Below are 18,458 nucleotides of genomic sequence, written 5' to 3'. Positions count from 1 at the left end.
ACTAGTAAAATACTTGAAAAATACATGAAGAAAGTAAAAAAAAAAAAAAAAAAAGGGCAAATTACTTCCAGTCACTACAGACTTGAATTATTTTTAAAGCGATGATTGACTCATGGAAGTCTCTGTACTCTCCTGAGTGATCCAGAAATAAATCAATTAAACAACTCCATTTTGTCTTTTTTTTCCCCCTTTATTATTTAGGTCATAATACCAAAGACTGTATTTCAGTAAGCTTTGAGGCACTCCTGCATTGCAGACCTCGGTGCTCAGAAGCTGATCATTCCATAGTTTATTCCAGTTCATGAAAGTGTGAGTAACAGGGAATTCCTTGACAGATTTTCCCCCCATATATCCCTGACAAAACCTGAATGTTTTCCAGAATGTCAATTCAAAACTTGGTGTCCTCAGCTTTCACAAGTTTCATAAAATCTGTGGCAAACTGCCTTTGGTCTGTCACATTTAGAGTCTCGCTCAGGCTTGCTGACAGTTACATGGAAGCTGGCAACTTTGAAGGAGTTTGCCTGGAGAAGAATCCCTGTAAAATGAGTGGGAAATGGAGTCAGGGCGAAAGTCCAGCCTGATTTCCAGAGGCTGTCCCAGTGATTCGAAGGCTGATGCTGGTGTGCCTCAAAGCAGGACACAGACAGCTGCTCTTGCCCAGGCTGGTTTTGAGCACACAGCAGTTCCCTGTAGGGAAGTGGGAGCTCGGGTGGCCTCCCAGCCTTTTGGAGTGGCCTCTCGCCGTTCCCCAACATCCACCATCACACCGTGCCATGGAGCCGCCTGCTTCCCCCAAGGCCCCAAGAAGGGGTTTTGCCCCAAGTCGCTGCAGGGGGTTGGTAGCAGGGTGCCCCTGGTTATTTGCAGGGGAAGATGCTGTTGTGGTGACAGCCTCGTGCCTCACCAGCTTGCCCCCTCAGAGCAGAGCAGAGAGACCTCGGCCAAGCTGGCCAAACTCCCCAGGAGGACATTGGCACAGGTGGCTGCCAAAGGCCTACTCTGCCTCACGCAGCTCCTGCCTGCTGCACATGCCAGGGGTGTGGGATATCCTAAGGGTGCGAGGGGGCGGCTCAGGGCAGCGCCTGGGGGCCGCTTCGAGCTGGAAGAAAAAGCCACGAGATGGTGGCAGGGTGGCGGAGCAGTGGCAGGAAGGGGCCCATGCTGGCGGCCTGCAGTTTGTGACATCACCAGAGCGGCACTGGAAGGATGGGGGAGCAAACATTCCATGCCATTAGAACAGGGCACAGTGGCATGAGGAGCCCGCTGTGAACCCAAGCGAGGTGCTGGCAACGCCACTGCTGGCGATGCACAGCCACCATGGATGAGAACAGATATCCTTTTCCTCTGCTACTTTCTCCTCCTTGTCTCCCCTCCCTGCCCTGTGACAGCTGCCATTGGGACCCCCCCACACATCTCTTTCCCCTCAGGCCTGGACCTGGTCTGGGCACACGAGGGACCCCCAGGATGGCAGGAAGGACCTGGGGCAGCCTGTCCAGTCAGCCAGGGCTGGCTGATAATGTTTGGGTGGTCACAGTGATGGGAGCACTCACTCCTTGATGTTTCTTGGCACGCCCCACTGTTCCCTGCCACTGCTGAATCCCTTTGGCCTCCCCACATTTTTCTCCTCTCACTGCACCCCTTTCTGCACCCTGATCTCTCCTTGATCTCCTTCACACCCTCCTTTTGGCCCTTCTAATCACTGCCCTCAGAGTCTCTGAGGACAGAGCAAAAATCTCCTCCTGCACACCTCAGGGCCTGCTGCATTCTCAGAGGCCAGGATGTTCTAGAGTATGAGGAAAGGAAAGCACAAGCTTCTTAGGTTTAACAAAATTAAACTTCTCCCCCTGCTTCCCCTGTTAAAAGGCAATTTCATGGGCCAGAATCTTCCTTAACCTCACCTCTCATACGTGGTTTTGGAATCTCATTCAGAATGATTTCAAGACTGGGAATACTGATTTAGAGGGTTGCATGAGGCTGCTTGAAAAAATGCAAATACCTTTTGATGAAGACCATCTAAAACATATTTTCAGGGTAAGGTGGATGTACATTAAGCAATTAACAGCTTAAAAGTTCAGTTCCACATGTCCTACATTTGCTGATTTTTTAAAATTAATTTTTTGGAAGTGTATCTCGTGCTAGTATGGTGTGCAAAATCAGCAAAGAATTTGCCTCCTCCAGGTCTTTTGTATCTGTGTAAAATAGATAACCAAGGGCTTGCATTAGAATCAGAATAATTTAGATTGGAAAATACCTCTAAGATCACTGAGTCCAACCATTAATACAATATTGAAAAATCCACCACTAAACCTTGTCCCTAAGCACCACATCTACACATCTTTTAAACACCTGCAAGGAACAGTGACTCACACACTTCCCTGGACAGCCTGTTCCAATGCTTGACAACCACTTCAGTGAAGACATTTTTCCTAACAGATAAATCTAAACCATCCCTGGCACAACTTGAGGCCACTTCCTCTTGTCCTATTGCTTGTTACTTAGGAGAGGAGACTGACATCCACATAACACTGTCTTTTCACCACAATGAATTAGTGTAAGATGGAAAATATGTAGATTTTGATTCCTATTTCTTAATGTAACATGGCTGCACTTGAGAAAAGTTGAAGCATTCTGGTTTCATCCCATCCATCTTCTTCTGTGATCCAGCTAAGGAGTCCAGATGTGCCTGTCTGATGCTGGACAGAGCCACTAGAGCAACTTCCTGAAAATCCTCTTGCCAGGAAGACAACACAGACTCGTCTGAGCTGTTCAGGCTTTAGGTTCAGCCTGCATTCATTCAGTTCTCCACTATACCTCTCCTGTAGTATTTAAGAGGTGTGCCTGAATGGATGGGAATTGCAGTCTAACCCCCAGGGAAAGGATTTGGCCTTGAGACATGGCAGTGTTTAAGAGATTTCTGTGAAAGTTACATGATACAGCTAGAAATTGGACTTAATAATTTAGTGTAGGTAAGCAAACTACTGCCAAGTGGATCTTGTCTCAGTGAGCAAATACTACAAAATTGAGTGCCTTGGCACATACTGGGTTTACATGTTCTTCAGGTCCCTTCTAGTAATGACTCAAAAAATGTAAGGTCCTCCCTTTTACCTCATTTGTTTTCCCCCAAAATAGCTGTCTGGTAATGCTGTTCTCCTAAGGGAATGAAACCAAGTGTATTCATATATATATATATATATATGTATGACTCTTTTGAGAATGTTGCAACCAGCTGGCTGATCTGGCTGATTTTGTCCTGATTTGGCAGAGAAGAATGAACTATGGCAAGTCAGAAACTTTTAGGTCGTGAGAAGAAAGGCACTAAGTTTTCCTCACCCTTTCTTCTTCCTCTCTCGTTGTCTGCCTTGTCAAGCCAAGGTAAAACCAGCAGCATGAGCTCAACCCTGGCTAAAGAGGATTCCTGTGGTTTTTGAACTTGCACTGCATTGACACAATTGCCAACCTTGAGAATCTCTTGAGAACTTAAAAATACTCCTCATTGTTTCCTCTGTCTTCCACCTACTTTGGTATCTGACAGGAATTTGAGAGAAATGGTCAGCTGTGGGTAGAGAAGAGAGGGATTATTTGAGGGAAGTGACCCGCAAAGAACAAGTCTGATCCAGTTGTATTTAACAACATATTATACCCAACAGCCTGATCTAGTTATTTGTAGCAGTACTCTTAGGTGATCTTTGCTATTTGAGAAAGATTTACCTGTGTTCAGTAGTTTGGGGGCTCAAATATTTAATCAGTGTAATAACATGTAAAAATTCAAAGCATTCTGGAAGGGAATCTTACTGACATCGTCAGTAACTACACATCAGTAGTTAATCTAATGGTTATACATAGCAAAATACATTTAACAGAAAACATAATTGAAAAGAAAAATCTCCTTTTTTTCTTGTCTGTTCTCTTTGAGTTCCTTTACTGTAATATTCTTTGGAACAATATCAGAATTATGACCATTAAGGTTTTAAGGAACAATAAATTTTCATATAATTTCTCTCAAGACTTTTTGTTTCCTCTTTTCCGAACAGCAAATATTTGATGTGCGTTAATAAAAATAAGAATGATAAAATCTACCAAAAAAATTATGAGAATGTCTTTTTATAGTGACATGACTTTTATCACTTTAATTTGAAGAGTTCTCCTGTGTAGTATTATTGCCTGTATTTCATCAAGGGGCAACTGAAATAGAAACTTTAATTTTTTTGCGCAGCTTTATTTTGTGCCAGTAACTAAGTGAACATCTTCCAAGTCCTGATAGACTGTTTATTTCCAAAATAAGTTGGTATTTTCTTTTCCTAGTTAATGGTTATGAGCAAATTTGCAGTATTGTTAAGAATATTAAAAATTTGGTTGGGGATATCAACCTTAGATGGGGAATTTTTTCAGCAGCAATGAAACGTATAATTCTCATTTGTACTGAAATATTTTCTTGCTAGTGATTTCTGTTAAAAATGATCATTATTATTCTCTTCCACAAACTCAAAGCAAATACTGAAGTACTGATTGGTAAGACTTTTCACTAGAACTTCTCATGAAATTTAATTTTGTACTTGTTTCGGTTATCTAATATGTTTTACTCCTACTGTTGTACTTATTCAGAAGTGCAGTAGGAACTGTATTGCATAGGAAGAAACTGGCAATGGTTCATTAAAATTTTAGGGTTTATGGTATGGCTTCAAAACCAATCTAATTTAGCAGTAATCAAAAGTCTTGATCAAAGAGCAGTCAGAGCTGAAGTAAGCAATTTCCTGTTTATAGACACTTTTGTGGAAACCAAACCAGCCATAGTAAGTGCCATGTTTTGGATGCTGGAACTTAGCCTATTTGGCAGCCTCAGTTTAAGGAGCCAAAAAATAGGAATTTTGGTCAACTTACAGTGATAATCACGGAGGCAATAGATTGCTATTTATGTGTGATTTTTGTGAGCAATTCTGTCAGCAGATTTCTCTTTATTTGGCAACTTTCAAGAATAATTCAGGCTAAAATGTTAGAAACATTGATATTTAGTATGCAGTTATTTATTTTGAGTAGAAAATTTTAAAGGAAAAATAGAATTGTAAACCTGAGAAAGATGTAAAAGGCAGAAATGGTAAAAAAACCATTATTCTATGCAAATTGTCTTGCCCTTTTAACTTTTCTAGGGGCTTTTATACTGAAACACTGAAATTAATTACTATGCTAACATTTTGTAAACTCTATGAAAACAAGCTTACAATTCAAGAATTCTGAAAGTGTGAATAATTAATCTAAGTCAAACATTCTGGCTTGTTAAGAATAGAACATGATGTCATAGGTTATTATAAAATATCCTGTCTTCAAACTTTAACAGTGTTTCTTATTTGAAGTGTTGAAAGACTTATCTCTCTTGATAATTTGGTCATCCTTATTTCATTTTTAAGATTATTGGTTTCTGTATTTTGTATGCAAATTTAACAGACAGTATTTAAAATATGGTGCAAATAGCTGTTGCAGAGGTATTATACTAAATATATTTTCCACTTGATAAGTTTTATGTTGCAAATTTACTTTAATGCATAGCATTTTAGAGATTTTCTGCAATGTATTTTAATATTAAAAATGCATTAAATCTAAATTTATTGTACTTATTTGGATGCTAATTATGTCATATGGTCCATTTTACTTTATATAAAATATTTGTAGCACACAAAGTGTAATCTAAAAGTTGATGAGTATAATCCGATAATGCATTGTAGTCAGTGTTGCCTGAGGGTTCTTCTGTGATTCTCGCTCTTATGGTCAGTTATAAGAGTGTTTGGTGGGCAACTTTGTATCATTGCATGTTGTTTAATTGAATTATTTTTTAAAATTATTTTGCTTGCTTTTTTCCCCCCAGAGAACTCTTGACAAACACTTAGGAGACGTAATTAGCATGGACGACTTCAGAGCAATTTATCGAGCTCTTGTACACAGACCTGAATATGAAGAACTATTCAGGGCTTACTCGTCAGATGGCGTAATTCTAACTGACACCCAGCTCATCAAATTTCTTGTAAAAGAACAATTTCAAACTGAAGTTGATGAAACAACTGCCTTAGAAATTATTATGAAGTATGAACCCATTGATGAAGGTATGCACAGTTTATGTATTTGATATCTAGCTCTTTATTGTGCTTCTGTCAATGACTGTGTTTTGCAAAACCTCATATCTTCATTTCTTTAAAAAAAAATCTTTTTATCTAAATATTATTCTTTTCTCCCTGGGTTTTAATTTATTTTCATGCTGCCCTCCTTTCTCTGATCTCTTCTTTTTTCTGTCATTTATCTGTCTTCTTTTTTAGTCCTTCATTTATCTTTTTTTTCTAGTCCTTCTATATATTCTGTTTTCAGCTCACTACAAACCATTTTTAATTTGGTTTTTGTAGGGTTCTTATCTGCCATTTTGCTTGTCTGCTCATTACACTGTCTTCTCTCCCTTGAGTCATTTGGTGATAATGCAAGGTGTCAGGCAAGACTTTTATGTCCCTCTGACTGGCTTGCAGAAGCACTGTGTAAGATTTTCATAGGTGCCTGGTCACCCTTTCTGAATCATGAGAGCTCTGAGGCGAGGAGAGGTTCATAAATCTGTAACATGCTCTTCACCTATTGAAAGGTGCCTCAAGTTGTGGTGTAATACTTCTGCTGAGTTTCACTGAATTCAGCTTGAGGCAAAATTTACAGCTAAGGTATGCAAAGGATATAACTGCATTTTGATGCAAGCTGTTACTTTATTCAGTGGAATATGTTGAATTCTTTAGTTTCCTTGGTTCCCAGTCTTTGAAAATGGGTAGAATTGATAACTGGTTAAGAAAAACAAACCCAAGGAGAAAATATTTCTTCTGGGATAATAATCCGGGATTATCTATGTTGCCCTGTGGTGGAAGAAGAAAATGGAAAATGCCACTTTTTCAATGAGAAACAGAAGACATTTGGTGTTTCATTAAGAGGCACTTACTGTCCAGTAATAGCTGCAAAGCACATGACTCCTTATGCCTTTACTCTTTGAGGTTGCCTCTCAAATTTGACTGTATTTCATTGAACATATTCTACTCTTTCTGAGGAACTAATATGTTTACTAATTGTACAAGTTACCAGTTTAAAAGGTTCCTTTTATTTCGTGTTACCTGTTTTGATGGGAAAGTTAAAAGCTATAACACAGTTAACAATGAAAAATCTTCAGTTCGTTAGAAAGCACCTTTGCAAACCAACTGGAGTTTCTATAGGTTTAATTTAGTGTCTGGTTTAAATTTCAGATGCTGAGCCAAATTCTTGTTTGTTTCTTCATCTGTGATAAAATTGTTTGCCTCGCAATTGGAAATAATAATCTCTGTATTGCTCCTGCTCCTTTGAGTGAATTCAAACTCCCACGCAAACATATTTATTGAAAAGTTCCAGTTATGATTGACATGATAGGTGGTTCATATGGTATTGTGAGAGACCATTTTGTGCAAATGTCGTTCTGAATTTGCTACAGAATGTTATTCATCAGGATGATCTGTTGGAATCACCTGCCACCCTTGCCCTGTGTATTACAGAAAGGGAAGAGGGCAGGTTTGATTGACAGGTTTGCTAATAGTAATGAACATTCTCTGATAAATGTGATAGCATGGGTATGTCAAGATTAGGATGAAAACAGTGACTAGACTTTACATATAACTGATAAATCCATCTATAGCATTTAGTGCATCCCTACCATTTGTGCAGAGAGATTTTCAAAGCTATTGAGCCAGATAACTCTGAATTTACTCTCTGTGGGTACCGTAGCTAGTTCAGGCCAGTATGGAATGAATTACTCTTTCATTTTTATTATATAATTCAAATGTCTAATGTCAAAATGCTACACTAACATTTTTTTCATGTGTGTGCTAAAAGCTTGCATTTTTGGCAGAAAGAACCATTTCTATGGAATTGATCACAAAATATGACTATGTGAGTCACACCTGACAGTTGTGTGTTGCTAACATCCAAATGTCAGTTTTTTTCTTCACAAACTTTCCATTATCTGCCCATTTTACTATTAGCTTTGAATAGAAACCTCGACTCATTAAATGAGATTAAAGAAAACATGCCAACTAAATGCATTTTATTTTAAGCTTGGTATATATGTTTTTAAAAAAAAAAATATTGCTCATTATTCAGTATTTGAATGGATAGGATTAGAGGGACAGGAGGATAAGGAGGTGCATCCCATTATTATTTACCTTGTAGTGCCTTTCAAAGATTCTACTCCTGCCTATTTTCCTGCTAGGTAATACAAAAACAGGGCAAAAATGCAATCCTCTCTTAAGCAACTAGCTTGCTTTGTAAATAACAGTATAAGCCTGGTGCATGTGTCAGATGAAGACTTTGAGTAATCCAGAATGTATTTGTGAATCAAAAAACATTTTCAGTTTATTCCTAGGATATACAGTCTTAAGGGTTTTTTGAGGTTTTTTTTTGTGCATGTGTGTGAGAGACAGAGCAGGATGGAGAGCATAAATTTTCAGGAGAGAACATTTGATCCCATTGGCCAATATAAACCAGACTTAACAAAGTAGACAGCTCCACCAAATTCCTACAGATTTCATAAAAAATCTTGTGAAGTAAGAAAGATGACTTAAAGATCTCAACTAAGACAATGGCTGTCACTGGATTTGTGAGACAAAATGTATGAAAGGGTGTGTAAATATCCAGTGTCAGGGAAAATTTTCAACAGAAGATGACTATGAGATATAAGCCCTTAGAAACTGAACTGCTGTTCAGACAGATACTTTATTCCAGTAGGCACCAGTCATAAGTGTGGGTAAGGTAGAAAAAAGACTCCCTAGAATATAAACTCGGAGTAGAAAGGGAATAACTGTATTCTTACTTTAATGAAGGAAATATTTCTCTCTTTACTGTTCCCTTAGAGGATGAATGTTTTAGCCTGATGTTTTAGCCTGATGTAAACTAGTCAAGTTTCATAGTATGAAATTCCATCTGATGATGCTTCTCCTGAGTTTTAACGATGAATGAAAGCTTCCTTCTTCCAATATGGCAGAGAAACAATCTCTGATTGCCAGTATTTGTCATGAGTTTTCACCCCAAAAATTCCCTGCAAACATATTTGTACCCATTTCTCTGTCTCTGGGGGTCAAGTTACATATGCATTTAATTATTACTTTAGCTCTTAGGGAACAAGAAATACATACATAGATTTAAAAACATGGGAAACACCTTCCTCCCCATTTCCTAGTCTCAAATTCAGTTCAGGCTCTTCTCCTCCCCACACCCCAGTCTCTACTTCGGTCCAGGCACCTCTCCCCCTGTATTGTCAGGGCTGCAGGTTGTACTCAGTCCCTTCAGTGAGGAAACAGGTCTTGCAGGAGGCTCTGGGCAGTGCATAGTGATTTCTGACTTGTTTTGTCTGCTTCAGTGTGGGTACTCTACATGCCTTCAGGGCAGCAAACATCTTACAAAAGTTTTCAATTTTTTCTTTCCAAAGAGCAAGAAAAATACTTTCAAAGAAGTTACAAGATAAATAAGAAAGCAGAATGTAATAAACTCTAAAAATAATGTAAAATGTAATCTGACTCTTTCAAATACTCAGATGATATCCATAATACCTCTCTGATATGACAGTATTTATATATATGGCAGAGCTGGGGTTTACCTTAACAGGAGAAATGAGAAAAATAATTTTTTCTTAAATCAGATTTGAAAAACAAAAACCCAATATAAAAGAATGTTGTTAATAAAGTGAATCCCACAATATCCAAAAGAGGAGGGCAAGAAAAAAATAATTGAACTTTTGTGAACAAAAAGAGGCAACGAGAAGAAAGAAATCTTTTCTTGCCTTCCCTTTCTATGACAAATGGATGTGTGTGCACGCTAACTCCTGCTAAAAGGTCCTAATGGAGAAAAAGACAGGTTCCTCCAGGGGAGAAATGTAAGGCCTTGATGAAAGTCTTTTCACTGTGGAGTAGTTATGGAGATGAATTCCCATTTCCTTTAATGTAGAAGCGGAAAATGTCTGTAAGTGGTCAGAAAATAGTATGACTGGGCTATTCCTCAGAAATGTAAGGGACTGTAATAAGCCCTACAAAAATAAAAAGATTTTTAGTCTGTTGACTGGGGACATGAGCTTCAGCTTTACTGAAGTCCAAGAGTTTACACATTGACTAACAAAGCAATGCTATATTTCCATTTTTGGGGGATTATTGTCATCAGCATATTTCCCTAAACATTCATTTCTCTTGAGAATATTGCAGTTAACTTTTGTCAATGACACAAACAGCCAGGAAGGCATCATAAATAATTCAGAAAATAAGCAAGACTTTGAAAAGCCAGTATTTTTCACTAATGTAATAAATAAATGCAGAAAAAGGTAAGACTTGTTAGAAAATAAAAAATACACACACACACATGCACACACACACACACAAATAGTTACTAGCTCTACTTGTAATTGCTCAGAGAAATATATAAGCCATGAAAAATAAATTAACCAGAAATGAAATCCAGACAGTTAATGTAATTCATTATAGGCAAAGAATACAGGATGAATGTATTCTGAGTAATGTAAAAAAATTCAAAATGCTTTTTAAAGATCCAGAAAGTAGAAACTTAATCCAATTGTTACAAGTATAGAACAATATAACACATGCATAAATCCAGGTGGATAAATCTAAGTCAAGATACTAAATAAGATACAATTTTCAAGATCATCAGGGTAGCAATAAGTCATCCGGGAAATCTGCTAGTTAAAAGAAGATCAAAGAAAATCCTGATGCAATAAGTACAATCTGCTCCTTAATATTATTAATAGTATTAATTTAAGTAAGATCTCGGCCAAAATATGGCTAAAACAGGTTAGGACCTTCTTTAATGATGTAATCAGGTCAGTGAAGACAGGTTGACAAATCCAAGTTCTTAGAAAACTGACTATAAGAAGCTTGACTTTTTATACACAAGTCAAAGGTTACTTTTGAAAATAGGGGGAAAACGCATGATAAATTGAAAGACTGGAAAAGATCAAATATAATATTTATTTTAGAAAGGGACCATCCAAGGAACTAGACACTCAGTTAACAGAAAAAAAATGGAGCAAATAATAGATATCTAAACCCCTCTAAGATTGTAAGGAGGAGTAGCAGTTTGTCAGGACATTCCATAAAGAAATAGTATCCTGTTTTTTCCTACGAAAGATTAACAGCACTGGTGGATAGAAGAAAAATGAAAATTATCAGAAATCTGAAACAGAAAGATGCCCTGGATTAGATTTGTTTTTGTGGAAAGCACTGGAATGAGGGAAGTGCAAGAGCGGTTTTCATATGTGAAAGAGAGGACAGGAATAATACCATACAGCAAATATTTTGGACAGCAAGGAAGTTTCAGGGTAAACTTCTGTTTCCTAGTTATGGAAAACTTCTTAACAATAAGGTTACTTAGCTGTTGAAATGGTTTTACTGGGTTGTCTGTGGATTCTTCATCAATGGAAATCTGGAAGAATAGCTTAAGATAGACTTCTGGTAGGGATAACATTTTTTGGGTGAAGGTATATTTGATGTCTGGATGGCCTTCTATTTTTCTTTATAATTTTAAAACATTGCAAGTTTTTCTAGTTCAAAGACCTGTGTAACTGAGAAATAATAATTTTCTATAAATTCTCATTCAGGTGTACAACTTTCATTCTGTCACACCCCGAAGATCGATAATTGCAATTCTAACTTGTAAATTCTGATTCTTAGAGCTGTAGTAGGCATTAACACATCAGAAAAGGGGGTTTTCTGCAGGTATTTCCAGCCCCCAAGTTTGTATGCATTGACTTCTAAGTTATTGTTAGGATAAAATAATCTTGGATTATTTACTGCTTATTTACTACTAGCCTGCTATGGTGACAATAAGGTTATTTTAGAGTAAGGACTGGGCAAAATCCCACACTAATTCAAACTATGTTTTGAAGCAAAGCTGACGTTTGAGATGATATCATTTGCAAAATGACTGCATTTGAAACATGACATTGGGAGCAGTAGCTGGCAGTGTAATGGCTCTGTTTGTCACTAAATCAGTCAAACCCAAAACAAATGGGATGACTATCACTGATATGGATGCAATTAGCTCATTTTGTTACAAATGCAGTAGTTTAATAAGCGTGATTTGCAATTCATCTGTGTGGGCAGTTATTTCTTTTGTTAAGATGCTATTTTTATTTCAAATATTTTAAAACATGATTTGATCAATACTTATTTGGAATTTTCCACCCCTAGGGAAGACATTTGGTGCTAGGAATAATTTATTTTGTAAGATTATATTGAAAATCTCTGACTGACATTTTAGAGAACAATCCTTGTTCTTTTAAAAGAGAAAAGAAGATTCTCTTAATGCATTGTCTGGCATGTTACTTTCCAAAGTAACAAATATTTTACTTTATATTTAATTATAACTACTGCAAACTCTTCTTACTCATGTCCACAGAAGAATAAAAGTGTCAAAGTACATTAATTTCCTCTCAGAAGTTTGAACCACAGCAACTGAGCTCCAGAGTCACATGTATCTAATGTTTGTGTTGTTTATACTTTTGTCATGAATTTTAAAATTGCAGGAAAGTGTTGTGCTGTACAACCTTTAGCAGTGTTCAGAACTGGCTATTAAAAATTTCAGAAAGTACATAGATATAACTGTCAGTTTGGCTTCATGACAGAGATATTTTTACTTTTGTTTTTGTTCAGTGAGGAAGAAAAGGCAGATGTCATTTGAAGGATTTATAAGGTACATGCGGTCAGATGAATGTTCAATATTTAAAATCCAGCACAGGACCATCTATCAAGATATGAACCAGCCATTATGTGACTATTTTATTTCATCTTCTCACAACACCTACTTGATAGCTGACCAGCTAATGGGACCCAGTCATTTATGGGGATATACCAGGTATTTAGATATTGGTTTTTAATATTTTAAACATTCTTTGGCTTTTTTTTTAATGAATACTAAGTCACATACCATCCTACTTGGCAATAAGGGACAAAGCCATCACAGATAGAAGTTGAAAATGAGAGTGGTATTTTATATTGTGTGTACACTTTTCAATATATTTGCCAAACCATCTGTTCATAGTCTGGAAACAATCTATTTTTTCACTTACATCTCAGAAAATCAACCTTGCAGCAAATGAAATCCATAGTATGGTGTACAGTACATGATTAAATCAGTTTTTAATCTCAACACGCCATGCAAAAATAACTAACTCCCTGAAAGAAATGAAAAATTCCCAGACAAGCCCTAATCTGATCAATATACAGGATGTATGTTGGAGTATGTCTGTGTCAAGGACATCTGTGTTCGACGCATGTTGCAATGTGGGAAGTTTAGAAACAACAACAACAAAATGGGCACCCAAGTAGCCAGCAGAGAGAGGAAGCTCTCTGCAGTGTGTGCCTCCAAGAGGATGATGATCAGGATGCCTTTTTGCCAAGGCAGGGAAGAATGAAATGGATTGTGTAATGAAGGCAACACTGAGAGGGCAGGAAGTATTAAGAATTAGGAAGAGAGGTGTCCAGAATTCCTATTATTTGCACTACTCTAGTAAGAAGAAAGGAGTTGGAACCATCATCTGTCTGAACTCTTTTTTTCAGTTGCTCTCTTAGTTTTTGACAGTAACATGCAACCATCAGAAACACTGAATTTCTACTGGTATTTAAAATTCCATGATGTTAATGCTGCATTGCTGAAAGTAATTGTGAAGAGGGTGTAACCCACTCTCTCTTCCTCTTTATGTACTATTGGTGTGAGGAAAATGCTAAATGCAGCTAGAGGCATATTTGACATATTGTTAATGTGTGAAAGGCAGCATGTGAAAGACAGATTGCTAATTAAGTAATGTAGTTTATAAGAAATGTTTCAGTTAGTTGCAAGTCATATATTAGAAACCTATGAATTTAAGGGATGCCACTAACACATTAAAACTTAAAGCAGTAAAGTTAAGGCACCTGAGAAACTTTAGCACTTCCTCTTTGAAATAAGGGCCAGGAAGAACGATGACTTACGTAAAGACCAAGTGCAAACTGGTTCTCTAAGTGCAATGGATTTTTAAATACAGTGATTCTCAAACTTACAAGCAAGTTTGGAACAGTAATAGAAAACACCATTTTAAATATTTATTGCTTTATTTTAAATGATAATTTGCCTTTATTCCAAAATTCCTTTGTTGAAATCTTTGACCCTTGTTTTTATTCTTTTAAGGAAGATAATTCAGGTAATCCCATATTCTTTAGTGGTCTAATTAAGTTTATTACCTAACACATCTAGAATAAACAAGAGAAGACATGTCTCTCTCATATATGTATAATTCTGTAGAATTTCTTTTTATCTATGATGAAAATGAGGTGGTTTTTCTGTAATTAATCAATGTACTTGTAATCAGAATACAGCAACTTGTATAAAAAAGTGTGGTATCTTTTGGCTGTAAAATTGTTTCTCTTGTTCTTCTGAAGTGCTCTTTTAAAAGGATGTCGTTGCCTGGAAATTGACTGCTGGGATGGAACCAACAATGAACCTATTGTGTATCATGGTCACACTTTAACAAGCAAAATTCCATTTCGTTCTGTAATTCATGTGATTGACAAGTATGCATTTATGGTATGTATAGATAAATGGATGTATACATAAGTTGGTTAGAATGTGATGGCGGCTTTAACAAAGCCAGGGACATGGCTCTTATAGATTCCCCAGGGTAAAAACATATGAAACAGAGACTGTGGCAATGGGCATTGTTGAAATTAATTACAGAACAATTCTGCTATTTGTTCTTCATGTATTTTTAAAACTTTTTAAAAGAATCATAAACATATTTTCCTGATAATGAATATAAACCAGACTTGGTGCAAACGATTCAGGTGATCTTACTCAGCTTGTTAGGTGGAATTCTCACCTGAGATCATTTAAGAAAGGACTGATCATAAAGTGAAGAACTAGTTCAGAATTGGTCTGATGTTTTTCTCCTTCTTTATCTCTTTTAAATGTTTTTACTTCACCTATTCTTTTGTTGATATCAGTCTGTCTTATATTCTACATGTATTTTTGAAGTAGACAAAAATATTAGGTAATGAGTTTGAGACCTTGTTTTCCATTTCCTCTCTCTATTTTGAACGATGAACCTGATAAATAAATGTTAGCAGCTACTGATGTCTTTTTGCCAGGTGACTCATCAGGGCAATGTCCCTTCTGCCTACCTCTGAAAAAGCACTGAAATGTGGAGAGTTTTTGGCACTGTCTCAGGCTTTTGTATAGGTTTCTGGCAAAACTCCTGCTTGAAGGAAGTCCTGAATGACTATTAAGATTACACTCAGATTCAGGCCAGCATTATGTGTGTGAATATATACATCTATGATCATAAATTTACATGGATTTTTATACAGATGTGTTTATAGCCTTCTCAGTGTTAATCAAAGCTGTGCTTTTACTGTTCTGTTGTCTATATAAAATTTAATTAGTCTCCCATTTAAAAAGTGAAATTAAAAACATGATTTTATTTCACTGTTTTTCAAAACCTATTAGATATAACTTCTATTCTTGCTAATACACAACATATTGTACTTAACTCTAATGCAAACTTCATTTCACATGCCCAAGTGCCGATGAGATGATAAAATCCCAGTAGGTGATGGTTGGTACCAGCTGTCCATCCAGGCTGAGCTGTGCTTCTATTAACAGTCAGTAGCAAATACTCAGGGGACAAGTGTAAAGACAGGGAAAACATTAAATGGTACTTCTCTTACTGACAATTTAGGTCCTGCCTGAGCAACAATTTCATTCAGACTATTTTTGGTAGCCACCAGTATTACTGGCAATTTATGAGATTTACTTATATGTCTAAATGGATGAGGTTTTTTTGAGTTATTCTCTAATTTTTACTCAATTTCCCTTTTTCACCTTTCATCTTTAATTTTTACTCAATTTCCCTTACTTGAGCATTGTAATGAGAAAAGTGTAGAGAGTCCCTAGAAAAGTTTGTGATATTATGAAAAATAAAAAATATGCATGGCTTGTTCATGTAAAGGCAATCATTTCTGAACAAGCTTTGGGGAGACTATCAACTTGAAATGTAGTCAATTAAAATCCATCACAAACTAAAGAAAAAGACATTTAATCCTGCTTTACATTGTCAATCTTAATTTTTGAATCTGATTTTACGTTTTAAAACCAAAACAACAAAACAGCTCTTTTCACACCTCTGCACATGTGTAGCTCTGCTTTAACTTTCCAAAGGTGCACTTTTTTCTTCAATTGTGCTCCTTTCCACAAATACTGAGAGATTTTTACTGCATTACTAACCTAAAACAACTGATCTATATTTTGAATGTTTTGAAAATGAAGGTAAATACAGATTGCCAAGGGGACTTTTGTAAGATGTTTCAGAAAAGCAATTATTCATATTCTTTTTTATTAATAATAAAATCTTAAAATTATATTTCCAGTCATCTGCCTATCCACTTGTACTGTCTTTGGAGAACCACTGCAGCCCTAAACAACAGGAAGTAATGGCACACTATTTGAAAAGTATTCTAGGTGACAAACTTCTTTCTTCACCAATTGGTGGTGAAGTAGACATGACTCGACTGCCTTCTCCTGAGGTAATAAGTTTTCATTTTTCTCTATGAAAGACATGGAAAAAATTGTGGAGTTCTTGATTTATTTATTTATTTTAAAAAATCTTCTGAAACTGAATTTAGGGGTCACATCTGGTGTCTGAAATACAGTTCAGGTAGTAACAAAAAATATTTAAACAGCATAAAAAAGCCACATGGAAAGATGTCACATGCTGGTGTATCTGTTATCTGCTGATTTATTTTTTATTGCTTAAATTGAAGGAAATTCCTGAAATTTAAGCATGTTATTGAAATGGAAATTGGAATCTACATTTTTTGTCAGTAACAGCGATGATGAAGCTTTTTCTTTGCATTCTGCTGCTCCAAAGCCATTCTCTTCCTCAGTGTGTTTTTCCCTAAGACAGTGTTTCTCAGCTGGTGGCCTGAGACCCCTGGGATATGAAGTTAGAAAAGGAAATTAGATGGGTGTTGAAAATTTTATTGAAGACTAAAACAAGTAAATTTCCATTGTTCCAGGCTTGGTACATAATTTTCTTTCAACAACAAATTTTTTTTTTCAAATCTCTTCTAGCACAAATACATGCCTACATAAAAAATACTTATTTAGGCTTGTCACTGTTGCCAGTGATAGCTATATTTTACAGTTTTTTTTTTTACAGTAGCTAAAAAAATGCAAAAGAAATGTGGGGAGGAAGCACTGTAATAAGGAAAAACAACACACAACAATTTGTAATTTTTAAAGGATTTGTCAAGGAAAAATATTTTTGAAGTGATATGTCCAGAAGATGTGCTGAAGTATTACCATATTGTTATATTTCCATAACAATGTTGTTATGGAAATATAACAATAACAATAAATATATTTAGCATGCACATTTCTCTGCCAATTTTTTTTTAATATTGTAGCATTTTATTTTTTTACAACACAGTGTCCAACATAATTTTGAAACCTTGAAAACTGGTTTTTTTTGATTAGAAAAAATTATAAACTATGTTGGACAGGAAGGCTTGTTTTAAAGCTTCTCAAAGCATGGCTGGATTCAGTGTAGTAGATGTCTAAGGATCATATATCCTCTGAAGCAAGCACAAAAATATCAGTGAACATGGAGTCACTGAATCACATACTTAAAAATATTACTTTCTGTGGCATACATCCCTTAACATATGGTGACTGTGATATAGGGAATTCATACTTTGTATTTCTCTAGCTTAGAGATTTCATGAGTCAGCTCTGTAGAGTTTTGCCTGAAAATGCATTGCTGGGTCTATAAGTATGGAAATGCTATCAGGTGAGCTCATTCTCCTGAGTCTTCAACACATTAAAGTAATGTGAGATGTATTCCCCATCTATGCAAGGTATAAGAGTTACCTAAATAACACCACTGTCCTCAGATGGTTACAAAAGTCTGAATTTAATAAATTATTATCCTGAGAATGAACATAAATTAGGATCATCTCCATTTCTCCTAGATGTTCTGATCAAGCATGTAAGAAAAATCAGTAGGATTTTACTTAGCAATGGAAATACATTGCTATGACTGAATTTGTAAATTCAGTAGTAAGCTTGACTTTTGGCTGGCATCTTTTTCAAGAACCACTTTTGGTCCATGTTCAAAAGGAGTTTAGTGACATCACGTCTTTAAAGCTTGGGACTTGTGCATTTTCAAGGCCTAGATAAATTCATTATCATTTGAGAAAGCCAAATTCTGAATTTAGTATTCAGACTTCTTTACTTAACCTGTGCAAAAGAGATGTTACTGAACCATAAATGATGAATTTAAAATCCTTTTTGTGGGAAGGATTCTCAGTTAGTGTGGGGAAAAAAGCTGTCACCTAAATAATTTACTGCTCCAACTTTTTCAAGATGGAGCACTAGCAAGAATAGCAAAA

General features: G+C 36.3%; 1 protein-coding gene across 1 annotated transcript in view; it reads left to right on the top strand.

The window, feature by feature from the left end:
* Positions 1-553: 553 nt before the first annotated feature.
* Positions 554-18,458, top strand: part of PLCZ1 (phospholipase C zeta 1) — a 46,398-nt gene continuing 28,493 nt past the window's right edge. The window contains exons 1-6 of the mRNA XM_048300584.1: positions 554-1,174; positions 1,864-2,031; positions 5,858-6,092; positions 12,690-12,891; positions 14,454-14,598; positions 16,437-16,592. Coding sequence (XP_048156541.1) covers positions 554-1,174; positions 1,864-2,031; positions 5,858-6,092; positions 12,690-12,891; positions 14,454-14,598; positions 16,437-16,592 — 1,527 coding nt within the window. The remainder of the gene's footprint in view (positions 1,175-1,863; positions 2,032-5,857; positions 6,093-12,689; positions 12,892-14,453; positions 14,599-16,436; positions 16,593-18,458) is intronic.

The sequence above is a fragment of the Corvus hawaiiensis genome, chromosome 4 (assembly GCF_020740725.1).
Source record: "Corvus hawaiiensis isolate bCorHaw1 chromosome 4, bCorHaw1.pri.cur, whole genome shotgun sequence".
NCBI lineage: Eukaryota > Metazoa > Chordata > Aves > Passeriformes > Corvidae > Corvus > Corvus hawaiiensis.
Note: the sequence above shows the minus strand (reverse complement) of the source record. Positions and strands in the feature narration are given on the sequence as shown.